Source organism: Megalobrama amblycephala, linkage group LG8 (genome assembly GCF_018812025.1).
Source record: "Megalobrama amblycephala isolate DHTTF-2021 linkage group LG8, ASM1881202v1, whole genome shotgun sequence".
NCBI lineage: Eukaryota > Metazoa > Chordata > Actinopteri > Cypriniformes > Xenocyprididae > Megalobrama > Megalobrama amblycephala.
Genome location: NC_063051.1, coordinates 10,360,875 through 10,387,197, shown reverse-complemented (window position 1 = coordinate 10,387,197; position 26,323 = coordinate 10,360,875). Strand labels below are relative to the sequence as shown.

At 35.3% G+C, this 26,323-nt stretch overlaps 1 protein-coding gene and 1 long non-coding RNA gene across 3 annotated transcripts in view; one reads left to right on the top strand and one right to left on the bottom strand.

The window, feature by feature from the left end:
• Positions 1-5,683: 5,683 nt before the first annotated feature.
• cacna2d2a (calcium channel, voltage-dependent, alpha 2/delta subunit 2a) overlaps positions 5,684-26,323 on the top strand; it is a 383,618-nt gene continuing 362,978 nt past the window's right edge. The window contains exon 1 of one of the 2 annotated variants that reach the window (XM_048199167.1): positions 5,684-6,391. In XM_048199167.1, coding sequence (XP_048055124.1) covers positions 6,276-6,391 — 116 coding nt within the window. In that variant the 5' untranslated portion in view covers positions 5,684-6,275. The remainder of the gene's footprint in view (positions 6,392-26,323) is intronic. The other variant, XM_048199168.1, reaches the window with a different exon arrangement.
• On the bottom strand, positions 24,293-26,287 carry LOC125273634. Its single transcript, XR_007186112.1, has 2 exons — positions 25,879-26,287; positions 24,293-24,888 (listed from the first exon to the last, which is right to left on the bottom strand). It is a non-coding gene; the product is annotated as an uncharacterized LOC125273634 (long non-coding RNA).

Genomic DNA, 26,323 nt, shown 5'->3' with positions numbered 1-26,323 from the left:
AAAGGCATTGTCTCATGCTCTGACTGTATCATGACTGCTTTAATTGAAAAGTACTTAAAAATATTAAAACAAAGTTTTTTATATTATTTTCAATGTGAAAAAAGGATCATAATTATTGCATAAATATTAATTAGTACCATTAAGTTCTCTCAATATACAAAATAAAAAAAGACAAAATATTATTGAACAAAAATATATTACATTGATTTTACTGAAATATTTTTTACTCAGAAATATGTCACATTAATGAAAAGTTGTGAATGCTGTTTTATAGGGCTGCACATTTAATTGAAATAAAACTGAAATCGAAATATGCCTTAGTGTGATTATTAAATATTTATATAAAAAGTTGGGCAGCCCTACTGTTTTATATTTACTTTTAATTTCCTGTTTCTCAGATGTTTCTCCTCTTATTGTCAGATGTGTCTCCTCTAGATTTTAAGAGAAATTGTTTCAAACTGTTCTCAGATTTGCCTAGCTACCAAAGTCTGCCATTAAAAGTTGGAGATCTCAATATGAGCTCAAGTATTTCTCATGAAATTCTTCTCTAAGATCAAATAATCTGTGTGTAAAATATGGTATACACATTAATTTTATAGCACTATAGTCATGTGTCTAAAGGAGCACCCATAGGCCCTAGCACCTGGCGAGAAACACCACTCGCATTTCTTCAGAAATTGTAAAAATCTAGCTTCTGTTTTTATGTCCTCTGGCATTTTAGGAGAAACATCTGAGAAAGCTGATCCTTAAACGAAACCGAACTGTGAACTCCATTAAGTCTCTATAAAAGATCAACCTCTGAGCTATGGAATTTTCCTCTGGGCTTTTCACTTTCTCTCTGTCTCTTCCCTTCCTCCTTCCTCAACACAATGTAAGACTCAATTAGGGAGAACAGTGATGTACAGCACTGCCAAACACACCCCATTGGTCTGCTCTATGCTCAGTTAAGCTGCTTGTGTGTCAGGCCCGTCTGTAGAGGAAGAGGGATCAGTGCCTACTTCTCATTTTCAGCATTGGCCACTTCCCAGGAATCAATACTTTTCTGATGGTTGGCTGGATTCAGGAAAGGAGGCGGCAGGGTCTTCTCATTGCATTTCCACTAAGGGACTGATGCTTAATGTGTCTAGGCTGAAGGAGGCCTGCTCAACCCATTTACTCTGGTAAAAATAACATATACACTCATAATTATCCTGAGATTCAGTGGCAGTGTAATTTAGATCAACATATTTCACATTTAACTGTTCGGATGAATGTGAGAGATGGAAAAAGTAAAATGGAATTATAATGCTAAAAACATATGAGGATGGTACCATGGTACAAATATACATGGTGCTTAAAGTGTTAGTTCACCCAAAAATGAAAATAATGTCATTTATTACTCACCCTCATGTCATTCTACACCCGTAAGACCTTCGTTCATCTTCGGAACACAAATTAAGATATTTTTGATAAGGCCTGCATATACAGCAATGGTACTTCCTCTCTCAAGATCCATTAAGGTACTAAAAACATATTTAAATCAGTTCATGTGAGTACAGTGGTTCAACCTTAATATTATAAAGCGTTTTTTGTGCGCCAAAAAATCAAAATAATGACTTTTTAACAATATCTAGTGATCTATAATAATATCTATACACTGCTTCTTGAAGCTTCGGAGCTTTACGAATCGAATCAGTGAATCGGAGCGCCAAAGTCACATGATTTCAGCAGTTTGGCGGTTTTATACGTGATCCGAATCACTGATTCGACTCAAAAGATTCAGTGTTTTGATATCGGCCATCACTAGATATTGTTACAAAGTCGTTTTGGGGTTTTTTGGCACACAAAAAATATTCTCGTCGCTTTATAATATTAAGATAGAACCACTGAACTCACATGAACTGATTTAAATATGTTTTTAGTACCTTTATGGATTTTGAGAGAGGAAGTACCATTGCTGTCTACGCAGGCCTCACTGAGCCATCAGATTTCATCAGAAATATCTTAATTTGTGTTCCAAAGATGAACGAAGATCTTACGGGTGTGGAACGACATGAGGGTGAGTAATAAATGACATTATTTTTATTTTTGGGTGAACTAACCCTTTAATGTTCTGTACCATGTTCATGTATCATGTATAATAGTATTTACTTTACTTACAAATGGTGCTGTCATGTTTTTAACATGATACTGTAACGACTGGATCGATCAAACACACAACTGTAAAAGTGAATCTACACAACCCCTCACCCATGCAGACTCTGTGATGTCTGTTTTCCCCACTGAGAACTATCACCATTTGTTCCCCTCGCACATTTCAAAGACACTCAAGAGAGTACAGGCTACAAGAAACAGACATGCAGCTCATAGAAATGAAATCATTTCCACTAATTCATTGACAAATCTGCTTAAATTAATGAACATGCATTTCCCCAGTACATTTTGTGCATTATTACTGTTTTATATTGTTCTTTTGTATATAGTATAGTGTTATGCATGCCTGATGACAGAACTACAAGATAATGTAGCACATCTAGGTGGTGTCTCATATCAAATCACACTTTTGTGGACATCACCTTCTCACGGAATGCAGTGTGTATTTGTTATATTTATCAGAGTATAAATGGAAACAAACTGCCAGCTTACTCCCCTCATGCAAATGAGTTCACTTTCAAACAAAGGAACTTTCCCACTTGAGAATTGCACCTTTCTCATTGGTCAAGCCAAAACTCAAAGGTGTGACCTCTGTGGAACTTAAAAGCCAACACAAAGTTCCCTCCTAGCTCTTGCTACTTCTACTGATTGCTGTTCATGTGAGACCTCAACTGGCCCAGAGCCGGTGCAGCTGCGCCGGAATGCCTCGCCAACAAACCATGCGCAACTTCCTCAACCACAGAGTCAAATTAACAATGCAAGTTTATCGTCATTTCTTCATTCAGTGCAGAGATATTGATTACATCAGACTGAATCATCAAGGATTTCTCCTGAGACTGCATATCCAGACACTCTTCAACAACTAAGGCACTTGCAAGTATCGTACATTTGAACACTAGACGTTAGTATTAAGTTGTGAACCCTTTTGTTAACAAATATGCTTTATAGTGAGAAACTGATGGTTCTTCCAGCTTGTTAAATGACTCTTTTCATAGCTCCATTCCTCTGTTAGGCTACGGTTTCATTCACTTTCTCATTTCCTATGTATGCGTTATCTGTGTGTATGCATGTGTTTAGTTTATGTATTTGTGATTTAGTTAAATAAAACTTTTTTGCACATTCTTGCGAGTTGATTCTGATCTGCTAATAAACCAATGTCAATTTAATGATTATGATCACAGCTACATGTGAAGAAATCCTTTCTGAAAAGTTGATAGATGATCAATACTGAGTGTTCGCTGACCAAATAGATTAATTGATTGTAATATTAATTCAGCTACATTAAGTTAATTCGATTAACTGATCCAAATATTTATAATTAATTATGATAATATCATAGTACCTATTTTCCATATATATATGCACTATGCATGCAACATGCATAGACACACACAGTACTTATTAGTTGTGTTTCGGTTTCAGTGTTTATTTAAATGTGAAAATGAATACAGTAACAGCAATTCAGAAATTGCCCTCCATTTAAGGTGACTATTGATTATCATTAATCCACCTACAACTACAGCTGAATTCACACTATAGGGATCAATACAATATGCATCTTTCTACCACTTTAGATCATTCCCAATATATCCTTTCCTTCATCTCTCTCTCCTTACATGCATTTGCCATATATTTGCAGTCATGTTCTCTTGAATCTCAGTGTTCTCTCTCTCCCTATCTTTGCTTCTCCTTTACTCTTTTCTTTCCAAGAGAGGTGTGATGTGTTTTTACAGCTACCCTGATGCACTAGACTCTAAAGAAAGATATCATCACCATGCATTAGACAACCTAACATCTGATGGCATAACATCTCAGGATTACATTTGCTCCCACATTTGCCAGTTCTTCTCAACTCAATACTTCTCAATAATAAGAATTTCATTTTACGAAGACAAATGACAACAATTTTAGTTGCAATATAGATATTTTAAATTGTCATCGTCTTCAGAGTCCACTCCAGCTCTCAACATTGACAAAAGACGTTTTCTTTGAAATTGTTCGAACAAGTAAACGTACAGTATGATTACAAACAGACACAGCAGAGAACAGAAGATGAATGGAAAGGAATTTACCAGATGCTGGCAACCTAAATCATGATGCAATTATCTATCACGCAAACACACACGGGAAATAAGGACAAACTGAATGCAGGAGAGACGATCTTGTGTGTGTGAGCGAGAGAGAGGCTGACACTGTGTTTTGTCTGCTCTGATCAATACTGAGTCAAGGGCACCTGAGACGGCATGTTTGAGGAAGAGGCAGTGTGTCGTTTGTCCCTTTCTGATCGGTTTGCGCGATAACATCCTCGTGACGCAGCGGCCCTGAAGGACAACTGTGTTTCACGCTCTAACTAGTACAGACAACAAGACAATGATGAACTCATGAATTAGGGAATTCCCACAAGATCAAATGAATTCCGACTTTCTGCACATTGAGCACAATGAAAGTGTGTGTGTGTGTGTTGTTCACCTGTTGGTTCATCTATGCACTGATTGAATGAATATGAATGCCATCGGATTAGATAACACAGTATTGAATGCTGCAGGATCTTTTCTCTTCACTGACTTCATTTTTCTTCATTGTTTTTGCTCAATGTCTTTTAGTCAACTGGTGTCTTGGTGATTTTTAGTGGATGTTTGAAGTCTAATAAACCTAATAAACTCATTTTTGTGAAATGCTTCGTTACTATTATATTGCTATTGTTTATTATTAGCACATGATTTTCAGTAGTATATCTCAAAGTATTACTGTATAATGTGAAACATTCCTATATCATGGTACCACAACAGTACTTTTTGTATGGAGCATTTTATCATGTAAATCGGACATTTCATCACAAAACAATCTGACATCGATTCTCTCAGCCAGTGATACGATATTGGCCCATACATTACAACATGCCATGATACGCTTTGATTTCTGGTGCTGATTTACTGACATTATATGTGCCTATTTCACTTTCTTTTTTTTTTTTGGAAAATGCAAATCCTGTGTTTCACTTTAGTTTTTTTTTTTTTTATAATATAGAAAAATAAACAATAAAAGAATATTACATTTTAAAAATATATGGAGATTTTTTTTTATTATGCATTGCATAATTTGATCGATGCATTGATCAATATCCATAAAAAACCTACGGAACTTCATGTCTAAAAATTATGATATTATCTTGGTGTGTGTCCAAAAAATATATGGCATTATGGTATCATGCCCAAAAAACAATAATATCATCACCTTTTTTGTTATTGCTAAGTGGTTAAATGCATATAAATGCCCAGAACCAAAAAAGCATCATTGTACTACCATGATTTTCTTTTGGACATGTACAATGGTATTCTTAAAAATACCACGGTATATTTGATGCCATGTGATGCCATTACTGTACCTACTGACACCACAGTACTTTTTGTACACTGTAAAAATAAAAAAAAAGCAAAGATTAACTATGTTTTACAAGAAAATATGCCTATTTCAGTTTTTCTACTTCAAAAATTCATTTAATATTTTTTTTCTAGCAATACATTTCTGAGTGATAATTGTTTGAAAGTAAATCTTGCATCCAAAAATTCATTGACGATGGCCTTCCATGGTACAGTGATGTTATCAGGTGGTGATACATAATACTATGGTACTAAAATATGTTACATGATACCATGTTCCATTTCAAACATATATTTCACATACAGTCTCTGTATTATTTAATGAGTTTAGTTTGGATAACCACTGGACAAGAGGGTCTTCTCAAGACGCGCGCCCCCGTCTGTCGCGTAGTGATAGCGCGCTTCCCCCGCTCTTCTGAGAGCGAGAGCGAGAGAGAGAGAGAGAGAGAGAGAGAGAGAGAGAGAGAGAGAGAGAGAGAGAGAGAGAGAGAGAGAGAGAGAGAGAGAGAGAGCAAATAAGGCTGAGCAGCGGCAACAGCAGCAGCGCCAGTGGCGGCAGCAGCGTCAAAGCATCTGCGCGTCTCCGAACTGCCTTGTCTCGGGCCAATCATTCCCTCAGCCCCGTTACCGATTGAGATTTAACAGCGGCTTTGGATCTTAACGAGCCTTCTACATCCTCGTCGACATCTCGGCGCAAGCCCCCGTTCGCTTGACTACCGGTTCCGTTCATATCTACCCAGTTTCTTGAATTTTTAATGGAAAATGGCGATGTTTGCTCAGTCCTCCAGTCTGTTCTGCGTCCTCTCCGTCCAAACTGTGCTGCTCTTCAGCGTCTCCTCACCGGGAACGGCGACGCTCCTCTTTCCTCAGCACTACACGTAAGTACCCCAAGAAGCGCGAGCGCGGAACGCGTCTTCCGCGCGCGTTTCACAGCGTCCCAGTTTCGTGAGACACACGAGATATCTCCGTTAACGCGTCAATTTGTTTTTTATTTTTAATCACCGTTCATATTTGTAGTCCTAAGCAATTCCGCACGATTGTTTACCATTACCAAGGAGGTTATGCGTTCAATTATTGATTAAAAGAGGCGTGACAGGAGAACGGCGATAGTTCAGCGTAGATGCATTTGTAGTTGCTTGCTGTTTTTGCTGTCATGTTACCGATCACGGATACGGTAACGACGGGAGAGTGTTCCGCACGTTTGAATGCTGCTACTTTTTGACAGAAGCGTATCACGCAAACGCTTTTTTGTTGTTATTGGACTGTCTGCTATTAGATACAGGATTCCCACGGCCATGGATAATCTGAAAATATCAGGGAATTAAAAAAATAATGCTGTTTTCCAGTCTTGGAAAAGTCATTTTAGGATTCTAGTTGCGCTCAGCTCCAAAATGCGAGTGAGTGAATAGTCTATAAAATAATTTCCCAGGTCAAAAGGTGTGAGGATCTTGTAGATAATAGCATGTTTCTTTAAAAACGCAAGTTATTTTTTGTTTAGTTATGATTTTTGCACTCTTGAAAGATACTGTGGAGTCTCACTTTGTTGAATGCTGAGAGTATGATGAGTCGTATATGTCTGTATGATATCGATTATTGCGTATAAACTACCCATAACAGCCTAGAGGAGATTTTGTCTGCTCCTATGTTGCTCATTCATAACTCAGTTTTCTTTTAAGCATCAACTTTGTCTGTTTTTCTTAAAATTAGACACAAGTGAGACAACTGTTGACATACAGCAAGACAATAGAGCTATCATTTAATTCATCATTACCATTTGCAACAATTGATGTTTTAAAGAGATATCCTTTGTGATTTTTGTGATCAGTTTAGCCTCTTTATCTTCTCCAAAAACTGCAGTAGATTCCTAATGCATTTCGCCTGATATGCAAGTATGCATACTCCTATTCATAAAGTTAAGAATCGGTTGTTGCAGTATATAAAGATGTACTCCAGTACTTGACCTGGAGGGATGTAAAGCATCTAATTTTTGCACTGGAGTGTACCGTGCACCAGCTGCTTTCTGAAGTGAGGGTGTTGGGTCCGTGCCAGTTGTGCGCTCGTATGGGGCAGAGGCTGGATTTGTCCGCTGTGTGCCCACACATGCCAGTCCCCAGTGGATTATCTCGTCTCACATGCTGTATGAAATCATAGAATTTTGATGCTGTTTACGTAAGGTTTTACGTAATGTAAAATTAAGTTGTGTGTGGTCTTATTGTTGAAATTTGCAACTAAAAAGGATATTATATTATATATACAGTGGTTCTTTTAACTCAACTGGTGGGTTGCAATCAAAAATGGGTTGCAAGTCTGTTCAGATAGGCTTGCCATAAACTACAAATGTGTATAATTTCATTCCAGGATAGTAAAACAAAATAGTCTTATCAATTTTTTATTACATTTTTATCTTTATTATCACATATTTTTAATATATTTGATTATCATGTCTCACATGTTGAGACATCACTGTGTCAAATGCAGTTATTACTCACTCAAAAAAATGAATTGTTGGATTTACTTAAAGTCCCCATGTAGTCAATAATTTTACCCCTTAAAACTCATCTTTGATCACCAAAATTACACATTTAAACTTTTTTTCCTGTGAAAAAAACTTAATGCCTTAAAATAACTACTGAATGTAACTCTACACCCTTGCCTCATTTAATATACACAGATCTATGAATATGATAATTAGCCCCGCCTCCACTCACTCGCACAAGCTCAGACGAGATCCACTCGGTCAACTTACTGAGGTAAACGCTGCACAATGGTACAGCTAGTTACAACATCGGACACATAACGATAATTAATATGATTAGCGTTTTGCTTGACTACGTTATCAAACAGCTAATAATGTGTTGCTAATGTTACACAAACCATGTTCACATTCATGAGTCAGACAGCTGCTTTCTCTCAATAAGTATCCTTAAAAACGCTTTGAACTCAGAATGTCAGTGGAGAAAGGCATATAGTTCATCTTAACATAGTAATATACATCATACACTCACCATATTGCTAAATCTACCCGATTTGTCATATCAACAGAAAAATATCCTGCTATAACCTTGTTTTGAGACTCCCTTGCGTGGTCAGTTAATGATATGCTAAAGCCTGCCGGCACATTGACGTGATTGATTACAAGGTAGTTTGTGACGTAAGAAACACCAGCGATTTCAAACTGCGGGTTTGAAACTGTCTTTAGATCACTGCAGTTTTAAAGAGAAAATACTCAGCAATGGTGTTGACTTATGAAATTGCACATGGTTTGTCTTAAAGCATATTAAAAACACCACACAGACATATAAACAACATTAAAAAATTGATTTCCACCACAGGGGGACTTTAAAAAAGTGTCAAGTGGTTCCATGCAACTATATTGAGTAATTTGTACAAATAACAATTTAGTTGTATGAACAAAAGAAATTCAAGTAAAGCTGACAAATTTCTTTGATTAAATACAAATAATTTGAATTTGTCACTGTTACATAATATTTATATGTGCAGTTTACTTAATAATGCTATGTTGAAGTTATATAAGTTTATTACGAAATGCATAATTTGATAGATGCATCAATCATTATCCATAAAAAACAAACAAACAAACAATGGAACTACATGTCTAAAATCCATGGTATTATCATGGTGTGTGTCCAAAAATATATATGGTATTGTTATTGTATCATGCCCAAAAATCAGGGTGTTATTGTCACCTTTTTGTTATTGCTAAATAGTTAAATGCATATAAATGCCCAGAATCTCACTTGCAAAAAAGTACTATACCATGATTTTTTGGACAAATACCATGGTATTCTTAAAAATACCACAGTGTATTTGATGCCATTACTGTACCTACTGACACCACAGTACTTTTTTGTACACTGTAAAAATGATTTTCAAATAAAACAAAGATTAACTGTTTTACAAGAAAATACTAGGCGTATTTCAGCTTTTCTACTTCAAAAATTCAAAAAAAATTTTAAAGTAAATTGTACACCCACAAATTCATTGGCACTTGCCTACCATGGTACTGTGATGTTATCAGGTGGTGATAATACTGTGGTACTAAAATATGTTAAGGACATCATGTAAGGTCAACACATTTATTGACTTAATTTACTTTATTAAGTTAACTATTTGCTCTACAAAATGCACTCAAAAAAATAACTCCTTGAACAAACTTACAGCCTAAACACAGGCGACACTCTTCTGCATAATGGTAACCACAAAATTCAAAAACATTACAGAAACTCCTCTAAATGTCCAACATAACTGAACAATAAACACTAAACTAACAACATATTTCCTTTTACTGAAAAACACATAAAATAACAAATTTACTCTCCTAATGCAGTCCCTAGCAAAGCATGCTGGGAACTACGGATCTAGTGGATCCCAGTTAGTTATGTCAACATAAATTTGTGTGTTTCACTCAGCAATGTTAAGTTGACTGAACAAACACTTATTAAGTAAAGCTCACAATACTCATTTTTAGTAGAAACAACTCAGTTAAATTAAGTTCATGTAGTTACATGAGTTTTTATGTAATGTGAACAAGGAAACTAACAACGTTAATATTTTTAGTTATAATAATAATAATAATAATGTGAGGCAATGATAATGATTCAACTTTGTTAGGTGTAGTTTTAGATTTTATTAATATATCCCTCCAGAATTTTAATATAAATATAAGTATGTATTAATTCATGCTTAGCACGCTAGTAATTAACCCACAGGTCTTTAAATTATTTCTGCCTTGCAAGAGAACAGTATCGTGCATTTATAAAAGGATTGTTTCACTTTCCAAAGAGCGCAGCATATGTAATCTGTCAACCTTGATAAGCGACGTCTATCAACCTGTCAGAAGCTCAGAGACGCTGCCAGAGAACAAATAGTGCATGTCTGGATAGTATTATGGCTAAATAGTACATTAGGCAGGTTTTCAACTCTTGTATGGTTAATAACTGATAATCTTCTTCATAATACGGTGATATAGACTATCGTTCGCTCTCTCTGTTTGTGCGTTTTTCTGCTTGCGGTGTTGTGGCCTGTAGTCACAGAGATTTGTAACGCTTATTTTACACAGCGCTTTGAGCCTCGAGGCCTTCCCCTCTTTACCAAAGCCAGTCAGTAAGCAAGCATGACCACTATAGAGAAGGATTTAACAACAGCAGGAAATTCAATCAATAACCAAAACTAAGTCAAAGCAATGATGATCAAGCATGCTTACGTTTATCAAAGCTTCAGTCTGATAAAAGTAAATAGGTGGAATGGTGTGTCCTCGTTTCAAATCTTTCAGTCACGGTTCTGAGTAGTATGGAAGAAGGTGGCTGCCATGTTGTTTTTAAAGCTTTCTTCCAAAGCCTAGTGCGCTGCCAGCATTTTAAGGCATCATATGCACGCTTCCGACACGGAGACTATTTTGAAAGGTACCAAGATGGTGGGCAAAGCAACTATTGATTGTAAATGTAGTTCATTCATTATGAAAAAGAACTGAAAAAGTTGCTGCCTATATGTAAAGCATTCCAAATCTGTCACGTAGGAAGTTCCTTTTAAGTTAGTATGCTTCCTTATAAGGCAGGATTTGCCATAAAAATCCTGGTTTTGCTTTACAAACAGCAGCTACTGAGATAAACATGTACCTGTTGTGTAGGTCATGCACAGGTCAACACAAAATTCTTCTTACTGATAACATTTAAGAGTGTTTTGTATTACAGATTTGCATCATGATGACGCAGTTCGAGTGAGGGACATGCGCTCTTTTGGTAACGATTACCTCCAGTCACACGGCATGCTGGTTAATGGCTAAATGACTCAGCATTTAAATTATTAATTTGGAGAGGAAAGTAACCTCTTCTTAGTGACACAAACCGAGTCGACTGTTTTCTTTCATCCGTTTTTTCCTTTTATTTTGAGCTCAGTGTTTGAGCTTTCAAAAACGAGAATAATTTTCATATTTTTAAGTTCACTTTTAAGGTAGCTAACAGGATCCAGGGAATAAATAGCCACAATTCAATGGATTCCACTTCCTGTCATTCCAAATCAACTTCCTGTGGGGGAGTGGCTAGTTCAATTCAAATTCCAACTCATGCATTACAATTAGGATTCAGTTCTTAAATTCAGAATTTCCACATATTTTTTTGTTAATAGTATTATTTTATTGAGTCATATTTTATTAAGTTACTGCCCTGAATGGTATATATTAATTATCTATTTATTTAATTTATAAGATTATCAGTAATTATGCCTCATTAGTATTACGTTATTATTATTGATGCAATTATTAAGCGCCACGTGGTATTAAAAATAGAATTTGGTGTAGCAGTAAAAAATTAGATGTACAGGCTAAGATTTTTTTTTATATAATATTTAAAATAGTCTAAAAATACTTTGTTTCAGTTGAAGTTTTATTGATGTGTTTGTAGTGCGCTGTCCATGGTGCTGAAAGGTCACTGGAATTTCATTTTTTTTCCCCAATAAAAAAAAGCAAACATACAAAAACAAATACACAAACAAACTTTTTCAAGACTGTAAGGAGGAAATGTCACTCAAAGACAAAAAATACTTTTGTTTTCCATTATGAAATGATTGTAGATCATTGTTTGTAGATCTTGTGTATAGGCTGGGTTTGTTTACTACTGTACCAGGATCAGTATATGACTCACAGACAATTTCATTTTGGACATAGATATTGTGTTATATTTGATTCTGGACACAATATAATAATCTATGACATCGGTTTGAGGTAATGGGAGGATTACAACCCATCTAACATGTGAGTTTTCTAAAATCTTTGTTATTCCTAACCTGTTACATGTGCAGGGAATCTGAACCTTGGCTGTGAGTGAGCACCTCTCTAGATCCTTTACTACCGGTTTTGTGATATTTAACCAGGGATATTCGGGCTGGTTAGTAAGACAACTTCAAATACCAGAGATTTGGAAAGAGAAGTTGTAAAAAGCAATAGAGATGGGAGGTGAGCCAGTGAGACTTTTCAGCTAGTTGACAAAATTAACAAATACGCTGTAGGACCAGTGCTGTGTTGTCACTACATTTTGCAATTATTGATTAATTATTTAATGACCATAGATGACACTGATGGCTTGTGTACATATATATATATATATATATATAACTTTTTTAATATTATACACTACCGTTCAAAAGTTTGGGGTCAGTAAGATTTTTTTTTTTTTTTTTTTTTTTTTTTTTTAGTGAAATTGAAGAAATTGATACTTTTATTAAATTGATCAAAAGTGACAGTAAAGACATTTATAATGTTACAAAAGATTCTATTTCAAATAAATGCTGTTCTTTTTAACTTTATATTCATCAAAGAATCCTGAAAACAAAATTATACACTGTTGAACTGTTTTCAACATTGATGATAATAATAAATGGTTCTTGAGCAGCAAATCAGCATATTAGAATGATTTCTGAAGGATCATGTGACACTGAAGACTGGAGTAATGATGCTGAAAATTCAGATTTGATCACAGGAATAAATTACATTTTACAATATATTCACATAGAAAACTTTAAAATTTTAAATTGTAACAATATTTCACAGTATTACTTTTTTTTTTGTATTTTTAATCAAATAAATGCAGCCTTGGTGAGCAGAAGAGACTTATTTTAAAAACAGTAAAAATCTTACCAATCCCAAACTTTTGAATGTCAGTGTATATATACACAAATATCCCCAGAAGGACAAAACAGCTTATAAATCATACTAAATTATGTTTTTTTTTTTTTTTGAAAATGCAAAAATGCAGAATGTTTTCTGTGAGTGTTGTGGTTAGGGTTAGAGTTACGGGATATAATATATATAAAAAATTATTTTGCCTATGGAAAGTCCCCATAAAACATGAAAAATGTGTGTGTGTGTGTGTGTGTGTAAATATTACATAAATATTTTGTTAGAATATAATTTTATACCTTTTTTACATATACAAGATATATATTTTTCTGTCATATATAACAATATGTCAATAAAAATGATAGAAAATAGAAATATAATATGTTGACGAAGCAAGTAAAAAATCTACTGGAACATCCTGGCCAGGCACTAAATAAAGGTGTTTGCATGATGGAGACAAAGTATGACCTGGCACATTTTATGGCCTGTGTGAGTGTAAAAGAGCAAGCATTCTGGATTCCCGCACATGCTGGAGGTGTTGTCATTAGCAGTTAGCATCAGTTCTCCCTGAGAAACATCCCTCATTCTGAAAACCGTTATTTCTCCCTCTGTGACCTTTTCTTGGTTGACACGTTTCCTTCAGCAGCGTCTTCGTCCCCGCAAACCATTTATTATCATCTCCGTCTAGATCTTTCATTACGAGCTGTGTAATCTAAACACGCTCAGTCTCATTTCTTTCTTCACTTCCTGTGTATCTGTCAGTATCAGATCAATAGATTACAGGAAACTCCCTCTGCAGTGGCTTAGCTGCTTGTCTTTGCATTAGGGGTTTCTGAGGTCATAGTACTTATAATAACAGGGTTTGGCTTAGTTCCGTTAATTATGTTTGAAAAGCATGAAACATGAGAGGAAGCAGTACAGTGAGTCAGAGACGGGTCACTCATCAAAAAACGTGTATGGGAAAAGCTTTTTTTTAATAACTTTTTTATTCATTTCACAAATTCAAAGCCATATACATACACTACAGACACAAACAAAAAAACTTAACCACTCACACTTAAAGTATTAGTTCACTTCAGAATTCAATTTTCCTGATAATTTACTCACCCCCATGTCATCCAATATGTTTGTCTTTCTTTCGTCAGTCGAAAAGAAATTAAGGTTTTTAAGGAAAACATTTCAGGATTTTTCTCCATATAGTGGACTTCAGTGGGGTTCAACGGGTTGAAGATCCAAATTTTAGTTTCAGTGCAGCTTCAAAGAGCTCTACATGATCCCAGACGAGGAAAAAGGGTCTTATCTAGCGAAACGATTGGTCATTTTCTAAAAAAAATAAATATCATATACTTTTAACCACAAATGTTCGTCTTGCACTGCTCTGTGATGGCCACGCATTACGTAATCATGTTGGTAAGGTCACACGTGACGTAGGCGGAAGTACCGATCCAGTGTCTACAAAGCAAATATGTAAAGACTAAGTCAAACAGCCTTTACAAAAAAACAACAATGTTGGACGATTTCGCCTACGTCACGTGTGACCTTTTCAACGTGATTACGTAATGCGTGGCACATCTCAGAGCAGTGCAAGACGAGCATTTGTGTTTAAAAAGTATATAATTTTTTATTTTTATAGAAAATTACCAATCGTTTCGCTAGATAAGACCCTTATTCATTGTCTGGGATCATGTAGAGCTCTTTGAAGCTGCACTGAAACTGACATTTGGACCTTCAACCCGTTGAACCCCAGTGAAGTCCACTATATGGAGAAAAATCCTGGAATGTTTTCTTCAAAAACCTTCATTTCTTTTCAACTGAAGACAAAGACATGAACATCTTGGATGACATGGGGGTGAGTAAATTATCAGGAAAATTGAACTCTGAAGTGAACTATTCCTTTATCTGTAAAATTCAAGGTTGAACTATCATTCGGTAATACAACTTCAGGCTGGCGTATGGGAAAAGCTAAAGATAATGATGCCATTATTAGATTTATAGATTTAGATTTGTGATTTGTCATGATTTTAAGGTGAAATCTTTGCAAACCATTTTGCAGATTTGTTTTTGCCCAAAAGAGTGATCTCGTGGTGTTCAGATGGCGGCAGAGTGAATCGACTTCCTTTTAAAAGGAGCTTGAGTGAATTGAATCTCAGCTGCCAAATGACATTTAACTTAACTGAATCAACCTCTAATGGATATTTTGTAACGTGACACTAAACCAAAGTAGCCTGGAAATTGAATTGAGTAGAGGTAACTGCTGCTTGTTTCCTCACTATCACTATTACCATTTATGGATATGAGCACATCCCTAACTATACTTTTACAGTGAATTGGCACATTTTTATCAGTACATGCATTACCATACATACCCATGACCTTGATGTCTCTAGTGCCATGCTGTACTGGAATAATCAAGGAAGTATTAACTTGTCACACCGTCTTTGATATGGACTCAAACTGTGTGGCAATGAAGAGGTTGTGCTGACCTTTTCTACACTCACCAGCCACTTTATTAGGTACACTTTGCTAGGACTGGGTTGAACCGTTGATACAAGACAGGATGGATCCCTGTTTTCATGTTGTTTACACCAAATTCTGACCCTGCAATCTGAATGTCACAGCAGAAATCGAGACTCATCAGACCAGGCAATGTTCTTTTGCAATCTTCTATTGTCCAGATTTGGTGACCCGTGTGAATTGTAGCCTCAGTTTGCTGTTCTTATCTGACAGGAGTGTGTCTTCTGCTGGTGGAGCTCATCTGCTTCAAGGTTGGACGTGTTCAGATGCTCTTCTGCAGACCTCAACTGTAACGAGTGCTTATTTGAGTTATTGTTGCTTTCTATCAGCTCAAAACTGGCCATTCTCCTCTGACCTCTGGCATCAACAGAGCGTTTTCACCCACAGAACTGTTGCTCACTGGATATTTTCTCTTTTTCTGACCATTCTCTGTAAACCCTAGAGATGGTTTTCTGTGTGAAAATCCCAGTAGATCAGCAGTTTCTGAAATACTCGGACCAGCCCGTCTGGAACCAACAACCATGCCACGTTCAAAGTCACTTAAATCACATTTCTTTCCTATTATGAAGCTCAGTTTGAACTTCAGCAGATCGTCTTGAACATGTCTACATATCTAAATGCCCTGAACTGCTGCCATGTGATAGGCTGATTAGATATTTGCAGTCGAACAGAACAGGGAGCACAAGGGAGTGCTGCGGGTCTGTGAAAATGCAAAGAGAAATACTGTACAAAGTTTAAAAATGAAATAAAAAAATAAATAAAACGAAGACTAAAACAAATATATAAAGAAAATTAGTTTAAAAAAATATATATAAACAATATTAAATTAATACAAATAAAATGTGATTTAAAAAATAGATGAAAAGGGTAAATAGAGTAAATAAAATAAATAAAAATAGATTAAAATAAATAATAAATGCAAATAAAAAAATGACATTAATAAATGAGTAAATAAATAAGTAATATATCTTACAGTAACATATGTAGGCTAGAAAAAATATAATGTAACTTTAATAGAAAATAGATATTTTCCAAATAATATTTTGATATATTTATAATGTGCATTTTTCACAGTATAAATTTATACAAAAAAACTAGATGCATTTTAAATTTTAGGATTGGGGATTTAGGATCCTCATCCTTGCATGAGGATCATCTTATAAACCATTTAAAACACCTTAGCAACCAACTAGAACAGCTTAGAAAAAAATTAGAAACAACCTTAGAAACACCATGGAAACCACTCAGGACACCTTAGCAACCTCCTAGAACATCTTAGAAATATTTAGACACTACTAAGAACACCTCAGAAACCACTCGGAACATTTTCGCAATTTAAAATAATTTGATATCTGGAGCATTATGGCAGTGAGTTTTGCATGGGCAAGCACCAAAAAATGTAAAAATCTAGTTCATTATATGTAGTTTACTATGCACTGTATAAGAACTTAAATAATTGTGTACTATATGTACTTTGTTGTAAATACAATGGGCCCTATAATACACCCGGCGCAATGCGACGCAAGGCGCAGCGCAAGTGTGTTTGCTAGTTTGCGTCCGGCGCCGTTCGCGTTTTCCCGTTCAGCGTCACGTCAGCGTCAGTTAGTGCGCCCATGGGCGTGCTGGTCTAAAAAAAGAGGTGTGTTCAGGCACATTGCCGGTGCATTGCTATTTTAAGGAGCTGAAAATAGACTGCGCCATAGACCAACTCAAACCTGGTCTAAAGTCTAAAGTCAATGGCGCAATATTTTTTTGTTAGAGCGCGTTGGTAGAAACTGCACCTCTGGGCGCGTCCACAGTGCGCGTTGACTTTGCTTATTACACACAGGGATGCGCATCACACAAACATGCTTTAACTTCACGCACGAGCAGATCGGTTTCTTCGCTTGAAAAGCGTTCAGCTTTTGCGCCAACAAATTCCGCCATGTAAATAGCAATCCGCCATGGCGCGAGCGCATCTCGCTCTTAAAGGGAATGGGAGATGACACTCTGATTGGTTTATTGAACGTTACGCCCATTACTCATTAAGAGAATAGGGACAACCCATTTCAAAAATCCGTTTTTCCGTCGTTAAAATAGCAAAAGTGGATTTGGACACGCCCTGAGTGCACCCGCCGTGCGCTTTACACTTTGCGTTTAGATCGTTAAAATAGGGCCCTATATCTTACAAAACATGGTTAGATGTCACTTGTATATAAGGAAAACAGTGCTAAAAATGGTCACATTAGATGAAAAATAATGGCATTAGATGCCGGTTGTGGATTTGTGTAGAAGTGTGTTTTCTTTGTTGCCAGCGTGACTCATTCTTCCACAAATCTTCCCATACTTGTCATTCAAATGAAGCTGACATTTCACGATGACATTTCTTTTTCTGTGCTATCATTAAATGACAAATGACCATGTCGCTCCGCTGATGGTGGAGATAGATGATGGAGAGGGTCTTGTTGTTACTGGCTTTTTTAGATTTGCAGTGAATCAGCTGTAATAGAGAGAGTAAATATCTGAAATTTCAGTGCTGTGAAAGCATTGGACTATTTGCAGGTATTTTAAGGTTCACTCAGTATTGCATAAAGTTACGATTGCATTTATACATGCCATTACTTTGGTCTTAGTCAATGTTTCTTAGTGCTTTTTACCCAGCTCAGTGTACATTGTGATGTAGGTGCTAAAAGCCCCTAAAGCTTTTAGTGTGAATATGTGCATGTGTATTAGAAAAGTCAGTCCATTAGTTGTGTTTTTGCTTATGTGGGTATCATTTATGTTTTATCTTAGGTCTGAACTCTGAAACATTCTCTAGTATGTTAATGCTTCTATCTATTCTTAATTTGATGAATCATTGCTCCGGAAAGTTCAGACTGCAGTTCATAACATAATTGCTCAATTCAGCTTTTTATTTATTATTTTTATTATGCTGAATTATTATTATTATCTGTAAAACTCTTTTTTTCCCCTTAACATTTTTTGTTTTTGAGTTTTAAACAACTTTTTTTTTCTTTTGTGTTTGAAATACATTTGCTTTGTAGGGGTGTGACGAGATCTCATGTCACGAGATCTCACGAGACTAAAATGTGACGAGGCGAAAAGTAGTCTTGTGATATTGCCATGACAGAGTGTTAGGATGATTAGGAAAGAATATGCCACCGCTTCATTTACATTACACCTCCACTGTCGTTTTGCTTTGTATTTAAATAAAAAACATTTAATTCAGTTGGATAACGGTCGCCGCCGCTCCATATTTACAGAGTACGCGCGATCGCTGAAAGTGAAAGTAAATGCGAGCGCGCATTCAAACGCGATTTCAATACCCCGCATTTTGAAAGCGGCTCCCTGATGCATGCAAATATCTCTCAATATGAAAGCTATTTTAGGCTGGGCAGTGTAGTTGTAACTCTCAGCTCTGTATCAAAGACAATTTTGGTCTTATTTGCACTTTGAATATTGAGAGAGTGCGATTATGGTTGCACTTATCAGTTTTCTCTTAATCTTATTAAGCACAAACAGTAAGGTTTCATTTGTTAACATTAGTTAATGCACTGTGAACTATCATGAACTAACAATGAATTACTATTTTTATCAACTAACATAAACAAAGATTAATAAATACTGTAGCACATATTTTGCTCATTGTTAGTTGATGTTGGTTAATACATTAATGTTAATAAATGAGACCTTATTGTAAAGTGTTACCATTTTTATTTATGCTGTTTTTATGATCAGTTTGGGGAAAGGAGTTCAGCTAGGAGGTCAAAAGTTGTAGAAGCTCATAAATCATGTACAGTAAGGCCTGAAGAGACTGAAATCATACAGAAGAGAAGTCAGTCAGTTGAGTTTGTGGCAAAACCTTTTACAGTACTTGAGTATTGTTGTCTTTTACTGCATATGATAATTCATACTCAGAAAGTAGAACTGAAATGACATTCATTACAAGATGATTAGTTAAAACATTTCAAAGACACCTGCAGAATATTTTTTCTAGTCATGTATTTCACCACTGAGGATTTCTTAAAAATAGTGTGTAAAAATCTTGTCTCATCTTGTCTCGTGAACTCAATCTCTCGTCTCGTCTCGTCTCGTGAGATAGCTGTCTCGTCACATCCCTATTGCTTTGTAAACTTTTGCTTTTGACATATAATTTTGTATGTCAAAAATGAGACTCAGTGGGTGGAGTCAACAGTCTCTAATTTTTATTTGCCGATTTCCACTTATATACGTTTCCATATTTTATTTTATTTTATTTTATATTATTTTATTTTATTTTATTTTGTTTTATCCCATATTTATTTTATTTCATCCCAGATTTAATTTTATCCCAGATTTTATTTTATTTATTTTATTTTATTTTATTTTATTTTATTTTATTTTATTTTATTTTATTTTATTTTATTTTATTTTATTTTATTTTATTTTATTTTGTTTTATCCCATATTTATTTTATTTCATCCCAGATTTATTTTCCCAGATTTTATTTTATTTTATTTATTTTATTTTATTTTATTTTATTTTATTTTATTTTATTTTATTTTATTTTATTTTATTTTATTTTATTTTATTTTATTTTATTTTATTTTATTTTATTTATTTTATTTTATACCAGTACTGAGACATCAGTCATAGTGGGCAATATTCAATGAAATCATTAGCAGGCACAGATAAACACCATACTGTAACTTTTTATGTCAGTGTCAATGTCAAGTTTATTTACATAGAATTTAAAACAGCTGCATACTTTATGTGTGCTCCATGAAAGAAAGAAAGTCATACAGCTTTGGAACAACATGAGAATGAGTAAATAATGACAAAAGTTTAATTTTAGGCTGCACTATCCCTTTAAGTACGACAAGCTGCAAACTTGCAGTGCAATCTCCTGAGCACATTCACGAGTTTGTGTACAGATCGTTCCTGGCCTAAGACAGCATTTTCTTACCTTCCAGTCTCTATCCATCTCTGTTCTGCTGAATCTCATTGTGTTAAGAGCTTTAGGAGCTGCAGGCAGATATACAGCTCTGATCTCCGGACGTTTGATCGCTTCATTCGGGTTTGGCCCAGTTAGCAAGTGTTGCTGCTGCTTAGGGAGGCATTTCTGTCAGAACCGGGCTTTCTTTATCATTCGGCTCCTTAAACATCCACTCTTACCTGCCAAGAGCCGAGCAGCCCACTGTCAGAGAGAAAGACAGGATGAGAGTTTGGAAGGGTAGTGATTAAAGTCAAAATGAATCAAAATTCAGCCTGTTTACTTTCTTAAAGTGATAGTTCACCCCCAGAATAAAGATTCTGTCATCATTTACTCGTGCTCACGTCATTCCAAAGCTGTATTATTTTCTTTCTCCTTACAAAAATGCATTTTTGAATAATACGCTGATCATCTTGTTAGTATAATCAATGTGAATTAGCAATGTCCAATTTGTGAACGAATCGTTCTTTTGAGTCGGATTGAATGATTTGTCCACAAATTGGACTGAATTAGTGAGCCGATGAGTGAGCTGACAGTAAGAGAAATGTAAATTACTTTAATAGCTGAATAGCAGAAATATCACAATTAAAATGTACTGTAAATATGACTTCACAGCTTAAAAAGATTTAAATTATACTGTATATAAATTTCTAAATGGCTTTGTTTTTAAACAACTGAAATAAGACACATTACATTACAATAAACTTATTATTAATTATTAATATGATCAAAATTGTCAAAATCAGTGACTACGAGATGACGCATTGACGTGATAGCATACAGAATAGCTGAATCCGTTTAAACGATTCTTTGAAACGAACTGTTCAAAAGAACTGATTCGCGAAAACGAGTCGGACTTCCCATCACCTAATGTGAATGATGACTGTGCCTTTAAAGCTACAAAAAATGACAAAAAAAGCACCATGAACTATCGTAAAAATTTTAAATACCGCTCTGATGAACAAAAACACATCCGTCCTTCATTTTTGACAGAAGAAGCAATGTGAATGAATTGTTCTTTTGAGTCGGTGATTCATTCACGAGTCAGACTGATCCAGTTTCTGGAGTTCAACTACTGCAGATGCCAGAGTATGGGGAAAAACAGAAACGCATATAAGCATTCGGAGGGAATGCACACTCTTAAGAATTAATATATTTATTTTAAACTTTATATTATTAAATGCTAATAGAATAGCTGGGTTCAGTCATTCTTATCAAGTAGAGACTGCTCAGTCAGAGACACACACACACACTTGCACACACACGCAGGATTTCTTTGCGGGCTATTCTAAGGCTGTGTAACACAGATAAGGGTTATTTCTGACCCCGGGCCGTGGTTGCAAATCTCTGACCATTAGGCAATAGCAGATAAAGCTGTTATAGGGTTTGTGTGACACTGCGGAAATTCCCCTGTAATGTTCTCCATCAGTTTCCCGAACACTGACCGTTAAAACATCTCATGACTGCAGATGTGCTCTAGCAGATACTAATGCTTTTTTTTTAAATGTCACACTGTCCGTGAAATCAGTATATGAATATAGAGCAATAATATTGGCAGTTTTCAGATAGCTTACCAGAATAAGACCCAATGAAATGAAAAGCACGTTTTTTCCCCCTTTTTTTTATGTGTTGATATATTTCCTCTTAAAACTATATGTTGAAGTGCATTAGATGACCTTAAGGCTAATAGATGTGCAGTAAAAGCCAGAAACTCCAATTCTGATTTCATTTAAGTCTTTAAAGTTGCCATTTGCAAGCCTTTACTACGTATTCCTTTTTTTGTCTTGGGAAATTCATGAAAAGTGTGAAACAAACTGACGGCTTCTGGGACATTCAAGGTCACAAGGTTACAGTCAAAATAAAAGCAATTATACTAATTGTTCATGATCACCCCTGCAGTATTTTTCTTATACAGAATCACACTCATGCTAATAACTCCTAAAACTCCTGTGTGTCTGAAATACTATTTTAGTCTTTATCCATCTGTTTTGATTAAATGTCTTTGTGACATTGTCTGAGCTGTTTTTATTTTATTTTATTTTATTTTATTTTATTTTATTTTATTTTATTTTATTTTATTTTATCCCAGATTTATTTTATTTTATTTTATCCCAGATTTATTTTATTTCATCCCAGATTTTATTTTGTCTCAGATTTATTTTATTTTATCCCATATTTTTTTCTTTTCTTTTCTTTTCTTTTCTTTTCTTTTCTTTTCTTTTCTTTTCTTTTCTTTTCTTTTCTTTTCTTTTCTTTTCTTTTCTCCCAGATTTATTTTATTTTATTTTATTTTATCCCAGGTTTATTTTATTTCATCCCAGATTTTATTTTATCCCAGATTTATTTTATTTTATTTTATCCCAGATTTATTTTATTTCATCCCAGATTTTATTTTGTCCCAGATTTATGTAGCAAATTAGCTCAAAATAAATATGAATAATTAATCATAACTAGTTATAATTAATTATTAATATTTGAATCAGTTAATAAAATTAACTTAATGTAATAAAATTAATATTACAATCAATTAACCTGTTGTCCAGTGAACACACAGTGTTAATTGTTTATTAATTCTAAGAAATGTTCATTTCCAGGTTATGGGAAATAACAATCTTATTCTACTAAAAGCCTGTAGTCAGGATCGACATGAATAGGGACTCCAGTATATGAGCACAAAACACAGACAACTTTACATGTGACATGAACGAGACTTTATTAACTAGACTAAACACTACTCTAACATTCACACACATACATGCATACAGTTTACCAAGAGAGAGAGCTAAAGCAGAGTACAGGAAGCAAGAGGTTACAGCATTGTTTGACATTCAGCAGATCAACAGCCTTGAGCAAACCATCAGTTTAGTTTTAACAGGCCCTTCTTTAAAAGGGGTAAGGATACTCAATGTATCTGATAATGAGACTAAGTTTGATACTTGCATGTCTCTCCAAGTTGAATTAAAACTGTCCTGATGCAATTTGTGGAGGCTTCCGTTGAATCTTTGCTGATATTGTCTTGACAAAAGAGAACCAGTTGGATTCAGAGGATCTTTGGTGAATGGAAGGTCTAGGCAGAGGCCTGGCACAAGCTTGGGGTTCCTTAGAAGCTTCTAGCTTCTTAAAGCGTCATCTTGATGTCAGCATTTGTCAGTAGAAGGGAAGAAGAGGAGGAAGAGCAGGAAGAGAAGGAAGAGAAGGGGGTTTGATCTTGTGATCAGTGAATATAAGGGGTGAAGATGTCATACCCTCTTGAGGTGTCTGAGCCAATAAGGAGTTTCCCTTTCAGAGGGAAGTTTTACGAGTCTTTGTTCTGTAGCAACACTGTTAACAATTTCCCTGTATTTTTACATTGCGGGTTGCCAGCAATGTACTGTATTTCGCTTTACAGCAATGTACTGTAATGCAATTTTACAGTACAAAGAACAGTACTGTATAACTACATAACAGTATTTTACTGTATTTTTACAGTATTTTGTAATTTGATCAATTTTTACTGTATTTTACTATATTGTATTATATAGTTATTTCACTGATAAATATTACTTATAATCATTGCTAATAATGATAAAATATATAATTATATAATACATAGGTTAGAATAGTATATACATACTATAGTTAGTAATATTACAATAGTACTATACTACAGAATAACATTACAAATCAAAAGGCAAACCAGAGTAAATTTAAAAAATGTATTTTTATTCAATCAATATATTTAAACATTTCAAAACATTTCAGAATTGTCACCATCTTTCGCCCCATCAGCAACGGTCTTGGTACAGTGCATCAGAAATTTGATTTATCTTAAAAAGTGAGCAAAAACAACAAGTGTCCCACAAGATTCACCCCTAACTGAAGGGCACGTGGATGGCTGCAAACAGGCCACAGTCCCTCAGTGTGAAGTCTTCCATTTAAACACAAAGGACCGAACGAAGCTGTTGACATGTGGGTTGATGGCCATCACTCTGCACCACCGTCCTGGTCTTCTGCTCACTCCCTGTCGGGCAGTACATTTCTTTCTTTCAATGCCAAAACTGTAACAAAGTCAAGGCACAAACACAAATACACGTATTACAAAAACTGTTATCCACAGCACCAATAAAGATGAACAGACAGTGTAAGATAGAAATGTCAAATGAAAATTCTGTAGCAAAACAAAATGCAACTTATTTTTAAAGTGTAAAAGGTTGTATTATTATGGATAATACTTACAAATACGCTTCCTTGTGAAAGCAATGCACTTCCCAGGATGCAAAGACAAGTGGACCACACTGCTGGAAGAAATCAAAATAAATGTTTATTCATTGATGTTGCTTGTTGGGGATAGGCTAACACATACACTGTTGCCACATGCATTTCATATAGGCCTACTTCAATAATACATCTAGGTTAGTAAAATATTATCCTTGACCTTGCTGAATATATTGCCATGGCATGCATTATACTTGCTTTGTTGTCTAATAGATAATTATAAACGGTGATAAAGGTAATTTACCCCAATTCATATTTTTTTTATAATCATAATCGTTTATTGTCATAACAGTCACTATGCTACAGAACAGGGTCTTCTTGCCCAAACAGATGCAGTAATAATCTGGCCAAGTTAACAATAGCCAATCTCTCTGACCCCAAACCACCCATTTACAGTACGTTTCAAGTGAAACTTAAGTATTTTCGATCTGGGCCATCTTTTTCCATGTTTTTGTGCCTAAGCACTAACGTTAACTGAAGACCGCGGCCGCTGCAGCCGTCAGTGGACGGCAAATATAATACGTTTGAGCTTGTGTGCACCGTCAGTGTACGACTATAAAAGTGCTTGTTTTTCTCACTGACAGGCTCGAATCGGACAACATTATGGAAAGGATCCCCACAGGAATATACTTTTTTTTAATCGCAAGATCCTTTTTGTTTAAACACAAACGGCCGTCTATCGATCTCCCAGCAGATTCCCACCTCGCGCGCATTAGTAAAACAAACTTCGTTCAAACTCGACAGAAACAAATTAAAACTCACCAAACCCGTTTCGGTTCGTCTTTCCACGGTTCCAACAATCATCGACATCGAGTTTGGTAGAAATAAACCCGAAGCTAATTCACTGAGTTAGATTTTAAAATGTCAGGAGAGCAGCGGGGCAAAACAGCGCGTACACATCTAATAACGGTGTTTTCGACTACAGCTAGCAACATTCGCTGGCTAAATGTGCAGTTTCATTCCAGAATAAAAACGATACACTTTGTAAAAACCTAATAGTAAAATTAACTTACCAAACTTCCAGAAATACACCGTTCTGCTTCTCCAGTCACCAGCGGCCGTGTTCTTCTGTCTGTGTGATGTGACGTCAGGTGGCGCGTTATTTACAGCAATCCTGTATTATTGCCTGGTATATTACAGCCAGGTTACAGCAGGGTTACAGCAACACTAAAATGTACTGTAAAATATTCCCGCTCAATCAAAATTACCCAGAATGCAATATAAATTACAGTATTGTACTGTAATATAGAAATATGGTACTGTACTGTAGGTTTTTACAGTACTGTGCTGCAAAATCTACAGCGACATTTAACAGTGAAGATATTAGTAGGGGTGTGACGAGACCGGTATCTCACGAGACGAGACTCGAGATTGAGTTCACGAGACGAGATGAGACAAGATTTTTACACACTATTTTTAAGAAATCCTCAATGGCGAAATACATGTCTAGAAAAAATA